Source organism: Mustela erminea, chromosome X, assembly GCF_009829155.1.
Source record: "Mustela erminea isolate mMusErm1 chromosome X, mMusErm1.Pri, whole genome shotgun sequence".
Classification (NCBI taxonomy): Eukaryota; Metazoa; Chordata; class Mammalia; order Carnivora; family Mustelidae; genus Mustela; species Mustela erminea.
Genome location: NC_045635.1, coordinates 4,311,233 through 4,336,858, shown reverse-complemented (window position 1 = coordinate 4,336,858; position 25,626 = coordinate 4,311,233). Strand labels below are relative to the sequence as shown.

Genomic DNA, 25,626 nt, shown 5'->3' with positions numbered 1-25,626 from the left:
GGTGCACACACAAGGTCTGTTTGCTACCCAGCACCGGTCGGCAAAGTTTTTCTGCTTTTTTGGCTTTATAGACCACGCATGAGAGTTGTCTCGACCACTGACCTCTCTACCTTTTGAGCTGAAAGCAGCCCCAGTCCACACAGATGTGAATGGGGGTGGCCGTGCTCCCACAAAGCTTTCTGTGTGGACACTGACATTGGAATCTCAGATCATTTTCATGGGTCACAATACACTCTTCTTTGACTCTTTCCATTTAAAAACAGGTGGTAGGCTGGGTGCGTGTTTCCCAGAAGGCAGGACGAAACAGGGCAAGTAACCCTGTAGGGCAGGTAGAAATCCTGGATGCCAGGGAGCTGGGCCCTGGGGTCCTCTGCCCTGTTTTCAGGATCCCAGATGCCACCCTCCCCCTCCCCAGCAGAACACAGGATTCTGTTCAGACGCCAAACCATAGAGGCTTCGTACGGCAAATAGGATGTCTCCTGAAGGGTGCAGAGACCACTGGGAATGAAGGGAACATCTGCTCCCTGCGGCCCCTTCCCCTCCACAACCAGGAAGACCCCAGACCACTCTTCTCCGGAGACGCGAGTCACCCTGTGACAAAGATGCAAACCCCGACATTGCGAGGCCCACCAAGGAGAGGCCTGCAGCCGACGATAGCTTTCGCTGAGGAAGGCTCCCACCTCTGCCCGAGCCAGCACTAGGGAAGGGTCCTTCCTGCCCCTTCCTAGTGCTGGGACACCGGGCGTCCCTGGGCTTGAGGCCGCATCCCTGCCATCTCTGCCTCTGTCTTCACGTGCTTCCTCCGCACATCTCTGCATCCTCTGCTTGTCTGGACACCAGCTGTTGGACCTGGCGCTCACCCTGTCAGTCCAACGTGACTTTGTCTCCAGATTCTTAACCAGTTACACCTGCAAAGACCCTGTTTCCAAACAGGGTCACATTACGAGGCTGTGGGTGGACGTGAATTTGGGGTGTATACTCTGTATGCCCCAGAATCCTGATGGGGGTCCTCTCTGAAGGCCTGGTTGCCTCGCGGGCTTCACTGTGGGGTGAGAAGGGTGTAAATGGTGCGTGTGAGAAGCCTGCTGCTTTGGGTCCCCTGAGGATGTGCATCTGAGCCCCCGAAGGGAGGGCACCTCCCCTCCTCTGCCCAGGTTAATAGAGGAAGGATGTTAACTGGATCCAGCATCTTCCAGGACTGGGGGTGCAGCCTGGGCATAACGTTTTCACCTTTGTGTCTGGGCCGCCGTGCTGATGTCCTGCGGACCGATGGCGTCCGTCACAGACACGCATCTCTCAGTGTCGTGGAGGCTGGAGGTGTGAGATCTAGGGGCCGGCACGGTGAGCTTGTGCTGAGCTGTGCCTGCCTCTTCTAAGAAGGGCACCGATCTCATTCGGGGGCTCCTCCTCATGGCCTCACAGGACCCCAGTCACCTCCCAAAGTCTCCCCATCCAGCACCACCGCACCGGGGCTCAGGGCTCCGACGTGAGGAATTTCAGGGGGATCCAGTCCACACCAGTGGCAGTCTCTTGCCTGGAACCATGTGAAGAGGGCAGCCCACCCCATCCCATTTTATAAATGACCCGGCGTTCTGTCTGCCGTGGAAGAAACCGAAAGCAGCGCAGGACCTGGGAAACGGGGGCTCAGGCCAGGTCTGTGTGACCTCAGACAGTGGCTGAGTTACAGGAAAGGGAGGGCAGATATAAAACAGTGTGATTATCACAGTGGGATTTGCTGGCACGCGGACCCCTCTCCAGGCTGGGGACTGTGGACCAGAGGAGCACAGACGGCACTGCTCTGCGTCCGTCCTTCTCATACCGTCAGGCGTGCTCTGATGCTGGACACACAGGAGCAGCCCAGCTTCCTCTTCCAAGCAGGAATTGCCAAGACAGGGCTTCTCAGCCTCAGCAGTACTGACACTGGGGGCCACATGCATCATTCTGTGGGGGGTATCCTGTCTGTCGTAGGATGGACACGGACCAGCCTCCCACCACGTGTCCGGACCGGTCCCTTCCCCTGTTGTGACAAACCAAACCAGAAATCTCCAGACATTGCCAAACGTGCCGCAGCAGGGCTGGGAGCACATACCCCTCTCGTGCTTGAGAACCAGGGCCTTAAAGGAAACGGTAGGTCAGGAAATCACTGTCGCGGGCCCTTGGATGTGGGAGGAGGCGGATGGAAATGTCCGTGCACCCGGGCCGTGTTCACAGTGAAGCATCGGTTCCCGGGAGGGGAGCCCTTCCCCTGCGTTGCCGTCACTGAACAAGGGCTTGCCCTTCAAACCCTGCATCCTGGCACGAGGGTAGGGCAGAAGGAATTAGAGTGCACACTTGGAGTCGGGTCTCGTTGCTCTCCCGGCTGGACACACGGCCTCTGGGCCTTCCATGTGCAGACCCCGACAAGAAATCCATCCCCTCAAAGTGCAGGCATGGCCGTGTGTGTCCTCGGAGTGAGGACAGGTGCCAACATACCCCTGCTGAGAACCACGGCTCCGCCACCTCCCGGGACCCTCCACGTGTCCCCGCCATTGACCCCAGGGGACAGACTGCCCCCTGCCCGCTCTCTGGAGTCAGGAGTTAGGGACTCCCTGGGCCTCGTGCTCCTGCAGTAGAGAGAACATCTGTGAGGCTGTTTGTTCCTTTACCGTTCGTTCCCCGTCCTGGGCTCTGTCCTTCCTCGACTGCCAACAATTGTCCGATTGTCGCCGGTGCCCCGTCGCCCTCACGGTCATGAATTTCGCGCTCTGCTCTGAGTCCAGGCGTCGTTTCTGCTCTCCTGCAGGAGCTCTGCCACCCCGGGGGCCGTGTATTAACTTCCTGCAGCTGCCGTAATGAGTGACCGCAAACGTGGTGCCTTAGGCCAGCAGAGATTTATGTTCTTACGGTTCTGGAGACCAGGAATCCCAGAGCAGGGCTTGGCAGGGCCATACACCCGTCCTGAAACTCAGGGGAGGGTCCGTCTTGTCCGTCCCAGCTTCTCAGGGCCCCAGACGGTCACTGACCTGTGGCTGCAACTCTCCGTCTTTTGCATCTGTCTGCACGGGGCCATCTCTTTGTCTCTCCTCCTGGGGGGACACAGTTGCCATGGTCTGAATGTTTGTGCCCCCCACAAAATTCATAGCTGGAATCCCTAATCCCGCAGTGTGAACGTGTTAGGAGGTAGGGCTGTCAGGACGTGAGCAGGTCATGGGGATGGAGCCCTCACCAGTGGGATTAGTGCCCTTAGAAAAGAGACCCCGTCCAGCTAGCTCAGCCCTTCCCCGACACGAGGACACAGGGACAGGCTGACCGTGCTCCAAGAGGACCCCACCAGCGTCGGAATCTGTGCTGCCTTTATCCTGACTTCGGCTTCCACAACTCATGATAAATAAATCCTGTCATTTCAAAGCCACCCAGTCTGGGGGTTGGGCGCGAGCCACTGCATTTAAGGCCCACCCTAAATCCAGGATGATCTGTTTCTCCAGGTCCTTAATCATGTCTCTTTCCAAATAAGATCATTAGACTCATGATCTCAGGGGGCCTCCCCCGAATGATTGTTGAGGGCCACCAGTCAGCCCTCCAGACTGAATCTCTTATACCCGGGTGTTAGCCTGCTTGCCCTCCCTGACTGTGAAAGCCACCTTCCAGGAGAGTCGGTCTGCCCCAGCCCCTTACTCGTGGGTGGGACCGGGTCAAGAAGGCCACACTTTGTCCCCAGGATGCATGTGTAGAAGGTCTGGGCTGGGCCGAGTCCTCCACAGTTTGTGGTCCCGGGACAGCATCAGTATCTGTTTATAGGTAGGTGGGGGCATTCATAGCTCACAACACGACCTTCCTGGATCTTAGCTCTACAGAATTCCAGACTCCGCACCCACTCCCACGTTCCTCCTGGCGTGCACATGTCTGTATGACTTTCATCTCCCCTGATTGTACCTCCTCACCGTAGGTCTGTGTTTAGGGTGAGGCTCTGAACACGACGCCCGAGCTAGTAGGATGTGCACGGATCTCTCCACTCAGTGCACGAGTTCCCAAGAAATACATCCATTCTCAAAATACCTGTCAGCTCTCAATCTTTTCCATGTTTTTCCTTCTCCAGATCCGTGTTAGTGGCAGCGTCCGTGTTCTCTCTCCTCAATCTTAGGTCTTTAGGAGGAAGAGCACAGCATTCTTCCCATCAAGACCGCTGGTTCTTCACATTTCGTGTTTCTTCCCCTGCAGATGAATCGCCCGAGAGCTGACTGTTTGTAGCAGTAGCTGTCCTCCTGCCCTTCCCTTCAACGACTTCAGCACACCAAGGGCCGGAAGCTCTTAGCCGGGTTTCATTTATACACTTAATTAACCAGCTTCTCTGCAGGGCAGAACTGCACTTATGGTTTTAGTCTTTTACGGCTCAGGGGCCGTGACCACAGAAGAGAAGGCTGATGTCCAGTAGTTAAAAGATGCAAAAGTTGTCCTGACAGTGGCCAGCATCTGTCTGGGGCTTACCATCCTGCCTGTCCGGGAGTAGATCACCGAGGTGGTCTTACGTGCGGGACCGTGTCCTGGCATTCGTAGGGAGCAGCTCCGCGAGCAAAGCTGGTCATAGCTGTTGGGTGGACGATAATCCTGAGCGTGAAGATTCGATGGACGTTTGCCCGATGTCCCCGCAGAGGACTGTGGTCACATCCTTCTCTTAGGTTTCCTGTTCACCCTGGTCTCAGCCATGGTCGGGACGCTCCGGACGCTGGGGCTCGTTGGAAAACAGTTCAGCAGAACCTCCCCTGTGATTCATGCCCGTATCGATACAGACGTCGAATCTACCCCCTCCCACGTAGGCTTGTTGCTGAGCCTTTGGGTCTGTGTACGCCTCTTCCGTTACGTTATGTGCAGGACAAAACACAATGTGGACGGGATTACCTCACATGAGAGAAGCTGTATTATTACTATTTTTTTTTAATGAATAGCATAAAAGAACACTTTCAGCAAAACTTTCTTTTCCCTTCTGTTTTAGAGAGAGCCAAGGGTTCATGCTTTGTTTTTTTTTCCTTTATTTTTTTGTTTGTTTGTTTTTAATCTTGGTTTGTCCTCTTGTAATCTAGTAACTTGAAAGTTGTTTTAAATTCATATTATTTTGGGGGCTCCTGGGTGGGTCAGTGGGTTAAGCCTCTGCCTTTGGCTCAGGTTGTGATCTCAGGGTCCTGGGATCGAGCCCCGCACTGGGCTCTCTGCTCCGCGGGGAGCTTGCTTCACCCTGTCTTTCTGTCTGCTCCTCTGCCTACTTGTGATCTCTGTCTATCAAATAAACAAATACAATCTTCTTTAAAATAAATAATCTTAAAAAAAAAATAAATAAAGCGAAGCCGTCCCACTCACTATCAGTCACAGAGAGAATGGTCCGTTGCAGCCTGAACAAAAGAATCCTCCACAAGAAACAGTCATCGGGGATAGGCCCCAACAGGGGAAGATGTCCTCGGCACCTTCCGTTAGAAACCTGCCTCCCTGGGACCCAGCCAACGAGAAGCCATCATCATACTGGACTCCTCTGAGTTTCTCCAGCACACTTGCGTCCGGAACCACCCCTCTCACTTCCTCCTCCTCCTCTGTGAAATAATGTCCTCTCTTCTCGGTGTCGGGCCTGCCCGCCGTGCCTGGCTTGCGCTTCTCCGTGTGTCCCGAACCCGCCCGCGTTTGCTGCGTGAGCACCCGGCGGTTTTATTTTTAAGGTTCATAGTCCTCACCTGGAATGCCTGTATCCAGACACAGTTTTGCCATTGGCTGTTTTTCTGTCCTAGGCGTTCTTTCCCGCCACCCACCAGGGAAGTAAAGGTTTGTAACCGAAATGTAGCGCATAGATGGAATCCGTGGTTCTCATCAGTGGTCGCTCGCTGCAAACGAGTCGAGTGTTTTGGCACCTTCCTCCTTCCCGCCGTGCATTCCGAGGACATGGAGACCGATTGGGTCCTGCGCAAGACTAGCACGGGTTGAACTGTTCTTACGCGCGAGGGGGTTAGTGCACGAGATGCACGGGTCTGCGGTTTTCTCCTCGGGCTTCTGTTCAGCTCTGCTAGCGGAGAAACAGTGGTATCAAGAATGAGTCAGAACGCCTTCACTCCTGTTTTCTGGAAAGCTTGCTCAGAATCGGTGTTGTTTCTCAAACGGTCATTCTCAGTTCACCAGTGAGGCCATCCGATCCTGGATAGGAGAAAGGTTTGTTAACTACACATTCTCTCGGAGGTATAGGGCTGTTGAACTATTACGGTCTTTTTGAGTGAACTTTCTATCTTTCCAAGAGTCTGACCATTTTATGGAAGCTGTTAAAGGTATTGGCTTCAATTTTCTCTTGATCCCGTTTTTTTAAAATTTAAGTTTATTTTTCTCAGGGTTCCAACATTCACTGTGTACGCACCCCACCCAGGGCTCCGTGCGATCCGTGCCCTCCTTAATACCCACCGCCAGGCTCTCCCACCCCCCACCCCCTCCCCTCCAAAACCCTCAGTTTGTTTCTCAGAGTCCACAGTCTCTCATGGTTTGTCTCCTATGTTTTAATCCTTTTGATGGATTTAAGGACCTGTGGTAATGTCCTCTGTTTGATTACTAGCACTGTTAAATTCGGATCTTCCATTTTCTTTTTCTTTTTTTTTTAATCTTTAAAAAAGTATTATTTACTTATTTATTTATTTGACACAGAGAGAGATCACTAGTAGGCAGAGAGGCAGGCAGAGAGAGAGAGGAGGAAGCAGGCTCCCTGCAGAGCAGAGAGCCCGATGCGGGGCTCGATCCCAGGACCCTGAGACCATGACCTGAGCCGAAGGCAGAGGCTTTAACCCACTGAGCCACCCAGGTGCCCCTCTTCTAGTTTTTTTAATGGGACAACTTAGATTGCTGGTTTTACACCATCTTCTTCAGAGTATAAGCCTTTAGTGCCATCAGTTTTCCTCTAAACAATGTTTTATCCACTTCCCACAAATTTTGATACATTTGCTTTTTGTTCTCTACCCCAGATCATCTAATTTCCCTTTGTCACGTCATCTTTGAGTCATGTTTTACACAGAAATGTGTTGCTTAATGTCCAAATATTTTTTCCCACCTGCCTTTCAGCTACCGATAACTGTTTTAATTCTTTCATGGTCGGGGCACATATTTTGAATGATTTCAATTATTGTAAAATGTTTTAGAGTTTTTTACAGCTTATGGACTCACACTCTATCTTGTTGAACGTTCTAGGTGCCCTCGAAAATCGTTGGTATTCAGCTGTTTTGGGTGCCGTGGTACAAAAACATCAATCCAGTTACGTTGCCGGGTAGTGTTTCTGAAGTCTGCTCTGTCCTCCTTTCTGTCCACTTGTTTTGTCCATTAGTGACGGGAGTTTGAAACTTCGGTCTGTTTCTCCAGTCAGTGCATTAGTTTTTGCTTTACGTGTTTTGCAGCTGTGTTAGCAGATGCTTACACGTTTAGAATGACGTCTTGTTGATCCGTTCACCCACGTGCCATTATGAAGTGTACTCAGTTATCTCTGAGACTTGTCATGCCTTGTTCTTCTTTTTTTTGAGATTTTATTTATTTTTATTTGATAGAGAGACAGTGAGAGAGGGGACACAGGCAGGGGGGTGATGGGAGAGGGAGAAGCAGGCTTCCTGCTGCGCAGGGAGCCCAATGAGGGGCTCCGTCCCAGGACCCTGAGATCATGACCGGAGCTGAAGGCAGACACTTAACAGACGTAGCCACCCAAGTGCCCCATCATTCCTTGTTTTAAAGCACACGTTTTTTGCTATTCATATAGCTCACCCTGCTTTTGATAGTAGTTACAAAATATATGCGTTTTATTTATAGACATAAACATCCATTTATTTTTAACTTGCCCGAATATTATATTTCAGTTTCCTGTCGATAGTATGTAATAGGATATCACTTATTTCTTTTCATTCTGATAGTCTCTAATGCGCCTGTATTAGTAGTGTTTATAAAGCTTCCAGAAGGTCCTGACCTGCTAATTCCTTCATCTCGGCCCTGTCTGTGTTCATTTCTGTTGATGGGTGTTTCGTCCTGGCCCTACGCTGTATTCGTCTGCCCTGTGGAGGCGTGGAGGCTCGACCGGACATCAGACACGGCGAGTTTCACATCCGGCACAGTGCTAGGTTTCACTTTCTTTCTAAAGAAGTTTTAATGTCGTTCTGGTGCTGAGTTAAGATCTACACCTTCCTTTGACCGTCGCAGGAGCATTTCTCTTAAAGGTCAGGCCCTCACAGTGTTTGCTGTAGGCGTGTGAGCAAGAAATGGGTGTGCCCGTGTTTTCTGTAGCAAGTAAGGATGTAGGGACATGGCCTGGTGCGGTTCCTCCAGCAGTAATGATTACACGACTGTTCAGGAGACGGTCTCAGGTCATTAGTGCCCTGTGTGGGTGTAGACGCTCCCGGCACACTCAGCAAAGGTTTCCAGGTGGCCAGTACTGCTGTGTGGGACATGGGTCTGATAACCAGCCCTCTCTCCGATGGTATTCGGCCCCGCGTCCCAGCACAGGAGGCTCACCGTTGCTGAGAGTGTGGCAAGGATCCGGCCCTGTCGTGCCCTCCTGTTGTGGCTCCGCAGTGTTTCCTCCTCTGTGGCCTTATGGGGTAGCCCCACAGCTTTCCTTCAGCTCCCACCATTGTCCTGGGCCTCCGGAAGGAGCCCTTTCAGGGTTCCCTCTCCGCAGCTGTGTGACCAATGACTGAAATGCTTTCAGTAGCACACGAGTGTTCCCCGAAAATACCAGCAGCATGATCACTGCCAATTCATTGCTTCAGGAAACAAAACCAAACCAAACCTGATCCACCAGGTGCAGAGGTGCCTCCCTGGGCTCACTCGGCTTGCTTTCCACCTTGCAACAAAACAGGACCCGCAAACAAGTGTTTGCTTTCCAGTAAAATCGCCTTCGGTTACTTTGGGAGATGCTATAGCGAAGCCCCGAATGGCTTTCTGAGGTTTGGTTTGAGTAGGTGTGTTGCAGCGCCCTGAACCCCGTTCAAACGGTCCATGTCCTATCAGATCGTCCCTCAGAACGGGCAGCAAAGACTCAAGGTCCCAGAGCTGGCACCACGTTCCCGGGGCGGGGGGGAGGGGAAGGTATGGCCCTGCCCTCCTCCACCTCGCTGAAGAAGGCTCTCCCTTCTCCTCCCCAGGTGTGGAGAAGCTGATCCACCACCTGCGAGAGCATGGCGTGCCCGTGGCCGTGGCCACCAGCTCCGGCTGCGCGTCCTTTGAGATGAAGACCAGCCGACACAGGGAGTTCTTCAGCCTGTTTGACCACATCGTTTTGGGTGATGACCCCGAAGTGAAGAGTGGGAAACCGGACCCCGATATCTTCCTAGCCTGTGCGAAGAGATTTTCTCCTCCGCCTCCCGTGGAGAAGGTAAGGCCCCCAGTGAGGAGAAACGTGGCCCGGTGCAGCCCCTGAGCGGGGTTTGTCCACGACTGGAGCGCCTTGTGTCTGCTGTGGGAGAGCCACCGTGAGAGCGGGGCCGGGGGGAGGGGGCGGCCCACGGACCGGGACACGATCAGATCCCATCAGCTTGGCGGGAGGGGTCAGCAGACCAATGATCCGGGATGCGCGGATGGGACGTTAGCTTGTGTGGGATGGCCCGGTGGAGGTGCTGCAGGGAAGGCGCTCTGTGCATGGGGCAGGACCGCACCCGGACTGGCCAGGAGCAGCCTTCGAGGAGTGTGCTGGTTGCGACAGCAAGGGGACTCATCAGCGCTCACAGTAGCCCCCGCCCCACCCCCACAGGTGCTTGTCTGGGAGGGGTGTTCCTGCAAGGTGTCTGCTCACAGTGACCTTGGGCTTTGTGGTGACCTCTCCAGGCTGCTGTTTGTCTGCAGGCCGAGGGCACGGGTGGGGTTGGTGGTCCAGGGCCCCCTTGCCCGCCTGTGCACAGTACTGCATCATGCAGGTGCACAGTGCAGATGGGGCAGGGGTGTCAGCCACCGGGAAGCACGTGTCCAGCCGCTGGACAGTGTGGGTGCAGCTCTGCCTCAGATTCTCCTGCCTGCACTGTTCTGTTGGCACGGGGAACTGAATCTCCCTGTGCGCCTGCGGATTCCAGAACACGGGAGATGGTGTGGGGAGAGGGCGGGTTGAGGTCTGACTGTGCACCTGTAGATTCCAGAACACGGGAGACGGTGTGGAGAGGGGGCGGGTTGAGGTCTGACTGTGCGCCTGTAAATTCCTGAACACGGGAGATGGTGTGTGGAGGGGGCGGGTTGAGGTCTGACTGTGCACCTGTAGATTCCAGAACACGGGAGGCGGTGTGGGGAGGGGGTGGGCTGAGGTTTGACTGTGCACCTGTAGATTCCAGAACACGGGAGGCGGTGTGGGGAGGGGGTGGCGGAGGTCTGACTGTGCACCTGTAGATTCCAGAACATGGGAGACGGTGTGGGGAGGGGGCGGCGGAGGTCTGACTGTGCGCCTGTAGATTCCAGAACACGGGAGACGGTGTGGGGAGGGGGCGGTGGAGGTCTGACTGTGCGCCTGTAGATTCCCGAACACAGGGAGATGGTGTGGGGAGGGGGCGGGTTGAGGTCTGACTGTGCACCTGTAGATTCCAGAACACGGGAGACAGTGTGGAGAGGGGGATGGGCGGAGGTCTGACTGTGCACCTGTAGATTCCAGAACACTGGAGACGGTTTGAAGAGGGAGCGGGCTGAGGTCTGACTATGCGCCCGTGCAGATTCCAGAAGGACGCAGGGACTGATCGAGAGGCTGGTTTCTCTTGTTTGCGTGCTGCGGCAGGGAGATCACTGCTCAGGTGACCATGTGTCTGTTGGCTCCTGGGGTGCAGGACGTTGGGCGCAGTTGGTGAGGTCCTTACTTCGTCACTTCAGGGAAGAACACTTCATGGTCGTTCTTTTCTCGCTCCCCAGAGAGCCCGAGATGGAGGCAGGCCCCTTTCTGACACGAATCCCGGGTGCTATTCAGTTGACAAGAAGGACTCACGGCCTGCTTGCACTGAAGCTGAGGGGCTGGGGCACGTTTCGTCAATCCGTTCTGTGTGTGTCGTGTTCTGTTTTGTTTGGCTCCAGGTCCGCTGACTAGCTTGACCTGTGATGGCAGTAATTATGAGTGAGTCAGGGCTCGCTTACTGTGGACCCGGCCACGGTAAGATACGTACAATACATGGACACGGGTGGGTTCAGATCTCACCACGGAGTCCAGCTCGGTGGTTCTGGATGGGGGCGAGCCCACCGTGGCCGGGTCCCGAAGCCATGGACAGAAAGAGGGTCCCTTGCAGGGCTGGCCGAACAGACCCGGGGCGCAGCCTGTGTTGGCTTCATGTCTCAGGGCATCGAGACGCCTGCATGCTTGGCATCCCACAAATTCCACGGCCGTGTCTTCTTTTCCCCAAGAACCTCGCTTCCTGGTGGGCTCTCTACCTTCAGAGGACCAAGTCCCCCTGCGAGAAGAGCCCCTTGCCTTGTCGGGTGCACGTTGTTGTTGATTCACAAGTGTCGTGCAGGTGCCACGTGTGCTGGACAGACGGGTTCGCAGAGCCGTTCAGAGTCTGCGGCCCCGGCTTTCAGTGGGGTCTGCGGAGCTGATGGGAGCTCCCTAGGATACTGGCCCTCCGCGGAGCCGCCGGTGCGGCAGAGGCCGTGAGCGGGATAAAGGAGCTCCGTGTCGTCCCAGGATCGCTGTCCCTCCTTCGCAAGGCAGGGTGTCCGGGAAACGTGGCATTTCCACGTTTGACAGTGGGTGGGGAAACAGGGTTTCTAGGGTTTCTAGGGAAGGTGCACGCGCGCTCTCCTGCTCGCTTCACAGGAAAACGTTCGCGGCGATACCACGGAGAGCGAGGGCGCCGCGGCCGTGTGAGCACAGGGCTCCGTGTAGCTGTGTCCCGACAGTATTTGTTTCAGACTTGTCGGAGGGAAACGAGCACTTGCGTATCTTCACGGTCACTTAGCTCCTAAACTGTGCGAGGCATCACCCTTGTTGCTAATTAATCCGTGTTTATTGACGTGTGTGTTTGTCTCGCAGAAGTGCAACCTTTCTGGTCGTATTTCTTAGGCAAAGAGGGTCCAGGCTTTGGGGCTTTCTCGTCGGGTGACCTGCGCGTGCTAACACTGCAGGGAGGTTTGGACAGGCCCCTTGTGGGCACAGCCTTAACTTTGTACTCAGGTTCTTTCTCCTGCCTCGTACGCGAAGCACTTGCAGAGAGGGTTGTTGGAATAGGCAAAGGTTCTTAGACCACGTCCCGCTGCTTTCTGTTTGACGCAGCACCGTGCCTGCCATGCTCAAGGACATTTACCATGATTCCTAAGTCGCTGGAGAGATTCACCGTTGCCGGCGGGCATTCATTATGCTGTGGGTGTCGTCCAATTAATTAGGTGCCGTGGTACTGCTAGGAACGAGGAACAAGCAAGCGGTGTCAAAGGGAGAGATCACGTTAACATGTTACTTACCATTCTACCGGGAGAAGTGCCCACAGAGCTGGCATGAACCACGTCCTCACGGAAATGATTATTTCTGAACTATGCACGTGTCCTTCTTTTGTGCTAAAGAGAGGCAAAAATGGTCCCATCTCAGAAAGTCCCCCTAACCCGTCACACGGCACGCAGCGGGTGGGAGCTGCCCGGACGGACAAGGCCCCGTGGGGCGGGGTCACCTGTGCTCTAGTTCCCGCAGCACACGCGCTCCTGCAGCCTTACAGACGGAGCGGCCGGCCCCACACCTCGAGGCGGGTCGAGGGACACAAGCCGGGAGTCACCCCCAGGTCCTCGGGCGGTGTGAGCTTCCGTTCAAGTTCCTGTCCCCCGGCTGTGCACGCGTCTGGTGCAAAATGGAAAGGATGATGGTGCCGCGGACTCGGGATTGCTTGGGTTGACACGTACTACGAGTAAATCCCCACATCAGTTCCAAGAAGCGTCGTCGTAATTACTCTGCATATTTGGGTTTTCATGCTAATGTTAAGAACTGAGTTCCAGGGTGCTTTTTGTTTTATTCCTCGATACTCTGCTTTCTTTTCCAGAAAGTTCTGTACATTAAGCGTTTCTATACCTAAAGAGTTAAAAAAAAAAATGATAAACACATCATGGTTGGTGAGTTCTAATTGCGTAACGTCCCCCTGGCTGACCTGAGACCGTCCTGTCAGTGACAAAAGGAATCACCCGAGCTGACTTTCCAGTGTAGGAAAAGGGCAGTTAATAGGTTGTTCCTGATCTCGTGACAAAGAAACATGTTCCTTTAGGATCCCATCTCAGAACCACTTTTTTCATACGCCGTCTCTGTCCCCAGGGTCTGCACGCAGGCGTGGCTGTCAGTGGGCTCCTGCCATCTTTGGCTCTCTGTGAAGAACGTCTTTACCTCCCAGAACGATGGGAAGCCAGCACGTGCATTGCTGGGTCAGATTTCGGGTTAGGTCGGTGGCCAGCGGAGCTGTGCAGGGCCCTTGGTCTTTTGCGTGAGGGCACGTTGCTGAGGTAGCCTCCCACTGCCAGCACCCCGGTCCGGGCACAGCGGTGCTGCAGCAGCTTCTGGGGATGAGGAGTGTCACGGTGCCCTCGTGGTCTGCCTTCCCCAGGGCCTTGAGGGACCCAGCAGAGTCCGCCATTGCTGGCCAGGCCTCATGGCCACTTTGTCCTCTTGTCTCTCATAATGACTGAGCAAAATACAGCGGTTTCAGGATTACTTAATGTCTCCTGCAACCTGGTTTACCTCCCTTATTGCATTAAAAAAAAAAAGTCAACTATCGTGAATATTATCTTCCGTTACTACCCTTTTATGTCTTCTGTTACGGAACCTACCTATTATGCTTGGTTTCCTTGGAGTTTCCACGAACGAGATTGCTGGCTTTTCCAAATTCCCATCAGGGAGGAAAAACGTGTCCTATACTCTCTCTTAGGTTCTGTATCGGGTGCCTGTAAATTAAACCAACAAAAGGTCTGAGTAAGAGACAAGACAGATTTTTATTCACTTATGGATGTGGCAGTTCACAGAAAAAATGTGATTCATGGAGGCCGTTGGCATATGGGGCTTATATACCATCTTAATAGAGGCTGGAGAAAGACCGAGGGACCTGTCAGGAGGGCCAGGGACCGTCAGGAAAACGAAATGGGCTCTTAGAGCAGGTGGGAGACGTGGTAGGTTGACGACAATGCCGTAATGTTTAGGTGACTTCCTAACGCAGACACTGCCCGGTGCTGGCCTGTGCAGCAGCTAAGACTCCACTTTCTCCCGCTGGAAAACTCCCAGGGACAGCCCTTCCGGCAGTTGAATTCTTTAGGAGCCTGTGCTTTGTGGAAGACAAAGAGAATTCACAAAAACCCTCTTTCTGCAGCTCTTGATTCTCAATTGTCCTCTGTGCAGTGTCATCCTCGAGCCGCTGGAGTGTGTTCTGGACTCCCTGAGCCCGAAATGTCCTCTTTTCCGTGTCCAGCAACCCTCTGTCCCTTCCGTGCTGCCTCCTGTGCTCAGCCCCTCGCAGGCCCGACGCAGCGCCCCTTGTTTGCAGAGCTCCCTCGGCCTCGCTCCTCGCTGGAACGAGCTTGTCTCTGCTTCTCCTACGCTGGCCTCATCCCACACCTCCACCCACCCCAGGCGCTGTGGTCCCGTCTGCCCCCATCTTTGCCTGGTCCGTCCTGCCTTCTGGTGCATCTGCCGTCCAGCCCGTCGCCGCCTCCCCTGCGACCTGCTGCTCTCCTCCAGGTCCTCCCTTCCTGCCCACGTGGCTCCCTTGCCCTGCGGATTCGGTCCTGCCATCCTGCCCAGAGACATCCTCCATGCTGGGGGCCTCCGCAGCGCCCTTGAGCGAAGACGACGGCGCGGGTAACTGCTCAGCTCTGTTCAGGGCGACTCGCGCAAGCCCCCGGTGAAGCCGTTCACCATGGGACGCCTGTTTCTCCCGCTCACGCTAGAGCTTCACACACGCACACGTCATACGCACGTATTTCACACAGACACGCACGTCACGCATGACCTAACTGCTGAAACGGGAGGCCAGCGGCGACCACTGGAGGGGCACCTTCCCAAGTTATGCTTGTACTGTGCTTGCAGCGGCACCGGGGCTGAACGGTTTCTCCGTTCTGCGTGCACTTGGGCACGGGCTGGTGACAACCGCGTACAGCCATTGCCGAGAACATCGTGCTCGTCAGGCCGTCGCAACGGCACGCACAGTCGGAGCTCCCTGGGTCAAGCCAGCACGCTCCCAGGGGACATGGGACAGGGCGTTAGACATTGAGAAGGAGGACCTGTAGCTAGGAATTCGGACGTTCACTAAGCGGCTGTGCACGCCAGTAATTCCTCCGAGACAGGAGCAGTCTTGCCACAGTGGCAGAGCGGGGACAGCCCGCCAGGGCCCCCGTGGGTTTCTCCATCAGTCCGTGCTTTTGCCGCTCCAGGGTTTGTAAAGCTGGTGTGGTAGAGTCGCTGTGCTCCGCGCCCACGTGACTCTCCCCGCCTCCCGTGACCTCACGGTGCGCAGACCCCTCGGCCGGGCCGCCCCGTCCCTCGCTGCTTCCTCCCGCACTGCGTCTTCGCCGGCTCCCCTGCGTTGCGAGCGAGCCAGGCACGGAGCCTTTTGTGCGGGCTGTGTCTGCAGACGCTCTGTGGGGGATGAGAGAATGGGGCCCACGGTCGGGAAGCACGGGTGTCGGCACAATCTGGGTTAAGTCAATACTCAGTGCATACGCCCCGGTGATTCCCGAGGAGGGCGTTTAATAAATTTGGGGTGGTTTTCTGGTTTTTTTTTGTAAAGGCTTGTCCGAAGCAGGTCACGTCCGCATTGCTTTGTGTGTTTAAGCTGCAGTGCGGAGGTCACCTCAGGGGTTTGAGGAGTGTTGCACGTGTAGCCCCAAATCTCTGTGTCCTGGAAGCTGCACTCCAGGCCGACGGGGACATGTGGACACCCGCTTCGGCCCACACTTGGCTGCAACTTTGTCCCAAGTGTTTGCGAGAGGATCGAAATCTCTGCGGGGTGCGGGAGGCCTCGGACCCATCCGTCTTGAACACTGTCCGAATTCTGAACAGCCCCATCCTCCTTCCGTCAACAGGATTAAAGTGGGAGCTCTTGTCTCCTACACACAAGTTTGTCCCCCGGATGAACGCACGAGGCGTTGGGTGTGGATCTTGCACAAGGGAGGCAGGTTGGCTGCTGTGACGGGAATTTCTTGCCGACATCGCCTTTCTCAGCCATCAGTGAATCAGCACACGCTCTTCCTTCGTACTTTGGGGAAGACAATGGGTCTGTCTTATTAGCTGCAGACCTCGGAGCACAGCTAGAGGGTGTGTGGTTGTTTTTATCTTTTTCCACCATGATTTATAAAATCCATAAGTAAGTATTTTGGATCAGCCTTACCTATGCACTCGGAGGCTCAGCCCTGGACGAGTCCCTCCTAGGCCTAGTCCTCACCGCTGCTGTAGGCGGCTACCACACACGGAGTCACTGGAAGCAACACTGGGCTTTATCTCTGGGTTCCCCAGGTCAGGATTCGGTCTGTGGCATCCCAGCTTCCCTTCTCCAGGACTCGGGTGTGGCGTCAGGACCTACCGGGCCGCGCTGCTCTCCAGAGGCTGCGGAAGAGCCCGTGTCGCAGGCCATCAGGTCGTGAGTCGCCAGAATCCAGTTCCTTGCGGGGTAGGACCCTGGTCCGCCTTCCCGCTTGGCTGTCCCTGGCGCTGTGCCCTCCGGTCCTGCAGGCCTCCTCTGGTCCTGTCTCCCAGAACTTAGGAGGAAGCTACTTCGAACCCTTCCTACCCTCGAAGTCTCTGTCTCTGTCTCTGTCTCTGCAGCGTCCCCCCCACTCCAGCCAGAGAACGTGTGCAGCTTTTCCGGAAGCACCTGATCCGGTTAGGACCCCCCACCCCCACCCCCTGCCGCCTTCTGTCTGGGACACCCGCCCTGCCTGGAGGTCCGTGACCTGAATCCCACCCACAAAGCCCGTTCACCACATGAGGGACCGCCGTCCCAGGTTCTGGTCAGTGAGGCGTGGACATCTTGGGGGCTCGTGCTGCCCAATTCCGTGCTTGTTGCCGGTTTCAGTTTCCCCCACTTACAGAATGCACAGAAGACGGTCACGGTGTGTTCAAATGACATGTGCTGCAGGAGTCAAGCTGCTCCCGGCCACCCCGCCCGGGGCTTCCTTCCTGGGACCCTTCTCCGCTGGTTCTCCACCGTCATCCAGGGTTCGGATACTCATTCTTCCAGGATCCCGTTGCTGACCCGCAGCGACTCCCTCCCCCGGTCCTGGGGTGCCCTGGTCGGGAGGAGGCTGGTGCCACACTCAGAGACCTGCGTCCCACACATGCCGGCACTCACTCGGTGGGGACGCCGTGTCTGCGCGAGGGTCAGAGCTCCTCACTGCCGCTCCGTTTCTAAAGGGAGAGAGTGCGCTGCACACTGAAGAGACTGAACTCACCGGCATAAACCCACGGGAGGTCCAAGCGTGCTCCTCCTCTGTACTCTCCGGGCAGAGCAGGAAAGCTGGCGGACGATACGGCGTCCGCTGGCTGCCGTCCCAGAAGAGAAGACCCGAGTGCGGTTCTGAGATCACGCATAGGACTCTGGACAGGATTGGGTTCCGCTCAGAATCTTAGCAACCAATTACAACGCACATTCCATTTGCAAACCCCAAGAAGAGCCTCGGAAACGCGGGGCCTGTCCTTAATACTCCTGAGAGAAGCTCCAAGCCCGTTGGGACCCATGACCCCTTCCGCACTGTTCCCCACCCGGCTTCAGGGCTCGGGCGCCCTCTCCACAGCATTCCCTGGCTCTGCCCGGCAGTGCCCCCTTCCCAGCACCCCGCTGCCAGGGGCCGGGACACCATTCTTGTCCTGCTCGCACGCTCCTCGTCCCAGCGCGCCTCCTGAATCGTTGAGTCCAGACGGGAAGAGAGATGCCCGTCTGCATCCCGAGAGGCGATGTTTGCGTTCCCCTTGTCTAAAGGAAGAGGATGGTGGACGGGACACCCTCCTGGTGACCTGACCTTGTGTCCCCTTGGCACATTTTCTCCCGGACACTCTGCAGAGCCCACAGCTGACCAGGCAGGGGAGGGAAGGGCAGGGGTCCCAGGGCGCTTTACCTTTTTACTCACTTTCATGTCGGATGCGATGCCGACAGAACCGCAGTGCTGCAGCCCTGCAGACATGGAGAGGGAAAGTTGGTGTCGTCTGTTCTAGTTATTGTGAGTCCCTTAAGGGATTTTGGAAGGAAACTGGAGGACGTCTACGGAAACAAGATGAACGTATCTGTGTCAACAGGACTTCTGCCGCAGCACAGCGTATGTCGTGCAAAACTAAACTTCCCCCCAATACTTCTCCCTAAAACGTCTAGGGGACGTTCAGCGCCTTCCTCTGAAAACAAGCTTCTACCTTGGGGGAGCTCCGTAAGCAACGCTGACTCAACAGACTGAAGCACAAGCAGGACCTCCAGGGTCATGGCTGTGCTCCTTGTCCGTCACAGACCCACAGTCCACCCTGGAGCCCACGGATTCTGCTTTCTGGAGACGATCTCCCTGGATGGGTGCATCGCAGAGCATTCCGGAAACCCTGCCCATGATGACATGCTAGTGGACAGCTTAGAATCGAACGTCAGCACGGGGCTCGGTAGACGAGACGAGACAGTCGCACACCTCCCCTGAGAACCAGCGCGCCCTCCTTTCTGGAAATGCTGCGTCTGCAAGGGCACGGCGTGAAAACGGGCTCCCCTTCCGTGAGGGGGGCGTCTCGGGAGTTTGAGGGCAGGAGCCTCCACGGACCTTCATGAACACCGCAGCGCAGGTCCGTTCATGGAGCTTCCCTGGCCAGGAAGCAGGTGGCTGGGTCGGCCGCAATGGGTCGGGACCCAGACACCGGAAGCTGCCGCGTGGGGGGCCGGGACACGCGCACCTCCCGTGTGACAGCGATGCCCAGTGACCTACAGCGGCTCTCCCTGTGCGCAGACCACGTTCTCTGTCCTTGCCAGCCTCTCCTGCACAGGAGCGTTGGAGATGGCTCAGAGAACGCCTGTCCTCAGGGCAGCAAAGACACTCTGCTCGCCCGTGACCATTTCATGTGCCTGAGCCTCTGCAGCCGGCCTTCACTGAGACAGCCCAGCGTGGCTGTGCCTTCGCTCTTCTGGGGACGCGGGGAGCTGGGCCACGGAGGAAACCCTTATTCCCTTTGCCCTGACACATCTCAAGGCAGTTCTTCCAGCAAGAAAGTGGTCGTCGACCGTTACATACAAGTTAATGCTCTACATGTGGTGTTAGACACCGCACACCGGGTGGCCTGGACGACGGACATGTATGCTCTCGTGGTCTCACAGGACGCGGGGAGCCCAACATCAGGGTGCCTGTGCGGTTGGTTTGCACCCTCACGTGCCTTTGTCCTGCCGTGGCTTTTCCTCGGACCGTGGGAGTGCGGAGCAGAGCAGTCTCGCTCCTTCTCTTCTGTGAGGACTCCAGGCCTGTCTGACTGCCTCCCCCGCACCCTGCGCCAGGGCCCATTTAACCTGAAAATCCCCCTAAACACCCTGTCCGCAAACACAGTCACACCGTGGGAGTTGGTATTCAGCGTGGATTTGGGGGGAGCTCAGTTCTGCCTGTGCATCGCACGTGTAGGTGTATTAATTACATTCATGGATAATCTCCGTGGGGACGATGTCCTAGCTGAGCTCCTAACACACCAACTGACAGGGACCTCGGGTCACACCTGTGTACCAGGAGTGTCGTGTGGAACGCTGGGGAAGGCCGGTATGATTTTGCACATTTACATGCATGCGTAAAGTTGAAAGAAGAACAGAAGGGTTGTGTTGACTGTCTGGAAACTGCCAAGACGTGTTTTATGAATCTTTCAAATCCCCAGTACCTTTGAGAGCTTTGTCGGGCTTCTCCATGGCTCCTGACCAATTTGGTGGACCCAGAATCTATATTATTAAAAGAACATTGGACAAAGGTTTCTGAGCTCTGTGCAAGTCCCTTGCTCAGCAGCTGATTTGCATGGAAATGCCTTAGAATGCACTCAGAGCCCCACAATGTAGTTTTTGTGAATAAAATGAGGCAGAATTTCCCAGGAAGCCTCCCACACGTGCCCACGACCACCCAGTTGTTAAATCCTACACTCCTTCAAAGGCTTTTCCCGAAAGGAATAGGGATCCGTTTAGTGGGGCCGTTCATTCATGCACATGGCTTGGGACTCCAGAGGATTTGGTTGTGAATATGTTTATGTCACTGCCAGTTTTGTTCTTTGATTTCCAGACCAGAATTAACTCAGGAAGACAGTAGCCCTGCGACGTGCAAGCTACTTGTTACATTACCAAAGCACATGTCGGGGGTGTCGAAGTCAGACATGGTTCCATAGGGGAGCACAGCACAGCTAGGAGCTGGGATCTACAACTGCAGGTAGGGGATGGGTGCATAGTCAGTAGGGAGGTAGGTAAGTCAACAAACTGATGACAGTTAGCACAGGGGGGGAGAGAGGGAGGGACGGATAGATAGATGACGGATGGGTGGATGGATGGATGATGGATGGAGGGATGGATGCATAGCTAGATGGACGGATGGATGGAGGAAGGGAGGGAGGGGTGGACAGATGATGGATAGAAAGAGGGACGGATAGATACGTAGATGATGGATGGAGGGAGGGAAGGATGGATCGATGGTGGGTGGATGGATGGATGGATGGTGGGTGGATGGATGGATGGATGGATGGGTAGATAGATGATGGATGGATAGAGGGAGGGAGGGATGGATGCATGGATGGATGGTTGGATGGATGCATGTATGGTTGGATGGATGCATGGATGGTTGGATGGATGCATGTATGGTTGGATGGATGGATGGATGGTTGGATGGATGCATGGATGGTTGGATGGATGGATGGATGGATGGTTGGATGGATGGATGGTTGGATGGATGGATGGATGCTTGGATGGATGCATGGATGGATGGTTGGATGGATGGATGGTTGGATGGGTGGATGGATGGATGGATGGTTGGATGGATGCATGGATGGTTGGATGGATGCATGGATGGATGGTTGGATGGATGCATGGATGGTTGGATGGATGGATGGATGGTTGGATGGATGCATGGATGGTTGGATGGATGCTTGGATGGATGGATGGATGGATGGTTGGATGGATGGATGGATGGATGGTTGGATGGGTGGATGGATGGATGGATGGTTGGATGGATGCATGGATGGACGGATGGATGCATGGATGGTTGGATGGATGCTTGGATGGATGCATGGATGGATGGATGGATGGTTGGATGGGTGGATGGATGGATGGTTGGATGGATGCATGGATGGTTGGATGGATGGTTGGATGGACGGATGGATGCATGGATGGTTGGATGGATGCTTGGATGGATGCATGGATGGATGGATGGATGGATGGATGGATGGTTGGATGGGTGGATGGATGGATGGTTGGATGGATGCATGGATGGTTGGATGGATGGTTGGATGGACGGATGGATGCATGGATGGTTGGATGGATGCTTGGATGGATGCATGGATGGATGGATGGATGGATGGATGGTTGGATGGTTGGATGGTTGGATGGATGGATGGATGGGTGGTTGGATGGATGGATGGATGGATGGATGGTTGGATGGATGGATGGATGGTTGGATGGATGGATGGTTGGACGGGTGGATGGATGGATGGATGGTTGGATGGATGCATGGATGGTTGGATGGATGGATGGATGGATGGATGGATGGTTGGATGGATGGATGGATGGTTGGATGGATGGATGGATGGGTGGTTGGATGGATGCGTGGATGGTTGGATGGATGGATGGATGGATGGTTGGATGGGTGGATGGATGGTTGGATGGATGCATGGATGGTTGGATGGATGGATGGATGGTTGGATGGATGGATGGATGGGTGGTTGGATGGATGGATGGGTGGTTGGATGGATGCGTGGATGGTTGGATGGATGCGTGGATGGTTGGATGGATGGATGGATGGATGGTTGGATGGATGGATGGATGGTTGGATGGATGGATGGATGGGTGGTTGGATGGATGCGTGGATGGTTGGATGGATGCATGGATGGTTGGATGGATGGATGGATGGATGGTTGGATGGATGGATGGATGGATGGTTGGATGGATGGATGGATGGTTGGATGGATGGATGGATGGATGGATGGTTGGATGGATGGATGGATGGTTGGATGGATGGATGGATGGGTGGTTGGATGGATGCGTGGATGGTTGGATGGATGGATGGATGGATGGATGGATGGAGGAAGGGAGGGGTAGACATGATGGATGGATAGAGGGAGGGATGGGCTGATGATGGATGGAGGGAGGGATGGATGGATCGATGGTGGGTGGAGGGTGGAAAGAATGGATGGAGAGATAGATGGTTGGATAGATGGGTAGATAGATGATGGATGGATGGATGGACGGACGGATGGATAGGTGACGGAGGGATGGATAGGTACCAGACGGATGGATGGATAGATGGAGTGAGGGATAGACAGGTAGATGGTGGAGGGAGGGATGAATAGATGATGGATAGATGGACGGAGGGACAGGTAGATGATGGAGGGATGAGGGGAAGGAGGAGTGGATGGATAGATGTCTGGTGGTTCGATAGATGATGGATGGAAGGAGGGAGGGGTGACAGATGATGGACGGAGGGAGGACAGGAGAGGAATGGATGGATAGATGGCTGATGGTTTGATAGATGGACAGATGATGGACGGAGGGAGGGAGGTGTGACAGATGATGGAGGCAGGAAGGCAGAGAAGGACGCCTAGATGGGTAGATGCTGGATGGAGGGAGGGATGGACAGAGGGTAGATGGAGGCAGGAAGGGAGGGAGGAATGGATGGATAGATGGCTGATGGTTTGATAGATGGACAGATGATGGATGGAGGGAGGGAGGTGTGACAGATGATGGAGGCAGGAAGGCAGAGAAGGACGCCTAGATGGGTAGATGCTGGATGGAGGGAGGGATGGACAGAGGGTAGATGGAGGCAGGAAGGGAGGGAGGAATGGATGGATAGATAGGCGGCCAGTGGTTGGATAGACGGGTAGACAGATGATGGGTGGAGGGATAGATACATAGATGACGGAGGGAGGAAGACAGGGAGGAATGGGTGAATAGACAGCTCACGGATGGAGGCATGGCGGGTTGGGGGGGATGGATGGGTAGCTAGGCATGAATGCACGGCTGGATGCGTAGATGGCGGCGTGGATGGACAAACAGTATAAACAAAAGTACTAATTAATAGCAAAATACGCGCGAGCTTCTGTCACTTTGATCTTACTTAAAGGTTTATTATTTAACGGGAGCCCTGATGAAGGGTATCCAGACGCGTCCTCACAGTACCATGGTACTTACCCTCATGCGCCGTCTGACCAGAACGTGGAGATGAATACAACCAACCTTCACTATGAGCCCTGCCGACGGAAAACCCCTCAGAAATGAAGCTTACGGCCTCCGTCGCGATTTGATGTCTCACAGTGTAAGACCCGAACTTGGTATGACGAAATGAACACAGAGCATAACATCTGCAAAAACTGATGCACAGTTTTCCCTTAGAAACCGTGGTTTAGTCAGCTCTGCTTCCAGGGGTTAGAGTCTGACCATCCCTACTGAGCCGCGACGGGCACGCCCATGGGAGTGTTTCACGGGTGAACCAGGGCAATGCCAGATCGTCTTCAGAGCATTTGGGGAGTGAACCTGAAGTGAGTTCCTCTCCGACTTTGCTCCACCAACAAGGGAGAAGCCCTCTGTTCCCTCAAGACCATGTAGTCATGTGTGAAGCATGTGCCGGTTCCTTAAAAGGCACCATGGTGACTGCTGGAAACCCAGGATTAGACACCGCGCAAACCCTCTAGTCAGTCTGGGCACTTCTGTCCCGTGGGAACATGGGGCCGGAGTTGAAGACCGGCCCTCGTCCAGTTGGTCCCCTCCCTCTGGGGCCCCCGCCAGCCTGTCCTTGCTCTGCTGACCTGAGCTGGTGAGGACACATGACCAGAGGTCACAGTGGGGACATAGACTTCCTTGTGATCCAAAATCATAGTGTGGGGGGGCCGAGCAGGAAGCATGACCCTGGCGTCACAGCAGAGGGGGAGATGGACAGGACACCTCTGGGTGGCCGTCCCTCCCTCCGCATCAGAGTCTCCTAGCCCTGCTCCCGTCCCTCGTGGCTCCTGAGCTTACCTTACAGAAGCCGAGAGCTGCTGCGGCCCTGCCCGGTCTCTCCCCGTTGCTCATCGCCGTCGCGGCGGGGCACCTGGCCACACAGGCTCCTTCTCTGCCGAACCTGTCACAAAACCAAGCTGCCTTCCACCGAGACAGTGGCCCCCCCGCCCACCGGGTCAGAAAGGTTGGAACGACCTTTGCTTCCTGTCCCACGCCTCCACCGTCAGACTGCCTTTTGCTGAAGTATTTGCAAAATCCCACAAATTTCCGTGCATACCACCGAGGTCTCACAAGAGCGTGTCACGCCGGACCGGCGCGTCCCAGGATGGCACGTCGTCGTTAGACGGTGTCTGTCTTTCAAGGACTCAAGCGCGAGGACCCGGGGACGCCCCGGCTGCCGCTGTGGACCAGGCGGCGAGGAGACGCGCACGGACGCCGCAGGCCGGGCTCTGGTCCGTGCACACCTGTGCAGACGAGTGCTTTCGGTACATCTGGGCCGGGAGCCCCTGAAATGCTTCACCTCCCAGATACTTGCAGGTGTCCCTCCTTGTGAATCCAGCCCCTCAGCCTACCCTGGAATTAAGCCCGTTTCCAGCTGTGGAGACAGAATTCGGATTAACTTTCACCATCAGCATGCACCATGACAAGAACACGACATCATGCAGACCCGGGCTTGGGTCTTAATGTCTGCCACCTGTGTGCCCGTGTGAATGCTCGTTTCCTCCCAAACTTCTTGTGGTCCAGAGCCTTTCCCTGTAACACAGACAGGGCCTGGTCACCCGCTGGGCTCCAGCCCCGCAGCCCCTTGGTCGCACTGTGTCCTGGGCCGGGACGGCTCCAGCGTCTCTGTTGAACCAGCGGGAGGTCAGCAGATGCTCACTGTGGGCCGGGACACCCTGAGAAGCCAGGACGCTCCAGCCCCCCACCTCACAACCAGGGGCTGTCCCTGTCCCGTGAACATGGGCCAGAGGACGGTGTTCCCCTGCCCAGAAGCTTCCTCGAGGTGGTGGGAGCGTGTCCTGGAGAGCCCACTGCCTGTGGCCCGCTACCAAAAATCACACGTTAATCACAGCACGCCCCACACGCGTCCATACAGGTGCACAGGTGAATCTCATGCCGAGGGCCGGGACGCGGGGTCAGCGACGGACAAAGGTGTCTGCTGCCGCAGCCCTCCTTCCTGCAAAGAGCCAAGTGCACGTAAATAGTTCACATATTGCAGGTGGCTGTGGAGGGGTTTATGCCCCCGTGTCATGCGTCAGCGCGGGGTGGGAAGGGCCGGGTCAGAGCTCGGGGAACACAGAGACCTTCACAGAAGGACGCGGAGCTCAGCGGGGTGAGACTCCCTGTCCGTGAGCCGGCAGGGCGGGCAGAAACCCCACGGAGACGTTTGGGTCTTTGACTAGACCCCCTTCTTCCTGCCGTGTGTGCGGGAGGCGAGCGGTGCCGTCCTGGCTTCTCTTTCAGTGGCTTCGTGACCGTCGAGGGCTGCGATGCACAGAGTCGGGTCGGGCACGGTTCGGACTTCGGCTGTCGGGTTTCAGTAGGGAGATGC

General features: G+C 55.4%; 1 protein-coding gene across 2 annotated transcripts in view; it reads left to right on the top strand.

Moving 5' to 3' along the window:
• The window catches only part of PUDP (pseudouridine 5'-phosphatase), a 78,567-nt gene that overhangs the window by 49,842 nt on the left and 3,099 nt on the right, over positions 1-25,626 (top strand). Inside the window, exons 3-4 of one of the 2 annotated variants that reach the window (XM_032329506.1) lie at positions 9,117-9,346; positions 14,672-14,749. In XM_032329506.1, coding sequence (XP_032185397.1) covers positions 9,117-9,346; positions 14,672-14,734 — 293 coding nt within the window. In that variant the 3' untranslated portion in view covers positions 14,735-14,749. Of the gene's footprint in view, positions 1-9,116; positions 9,347-14,671; positions 14,750-25,626 lie in introns of those variants that run through there. The other variant, XM_032329505.1, reaches the window with a different exon arrangement.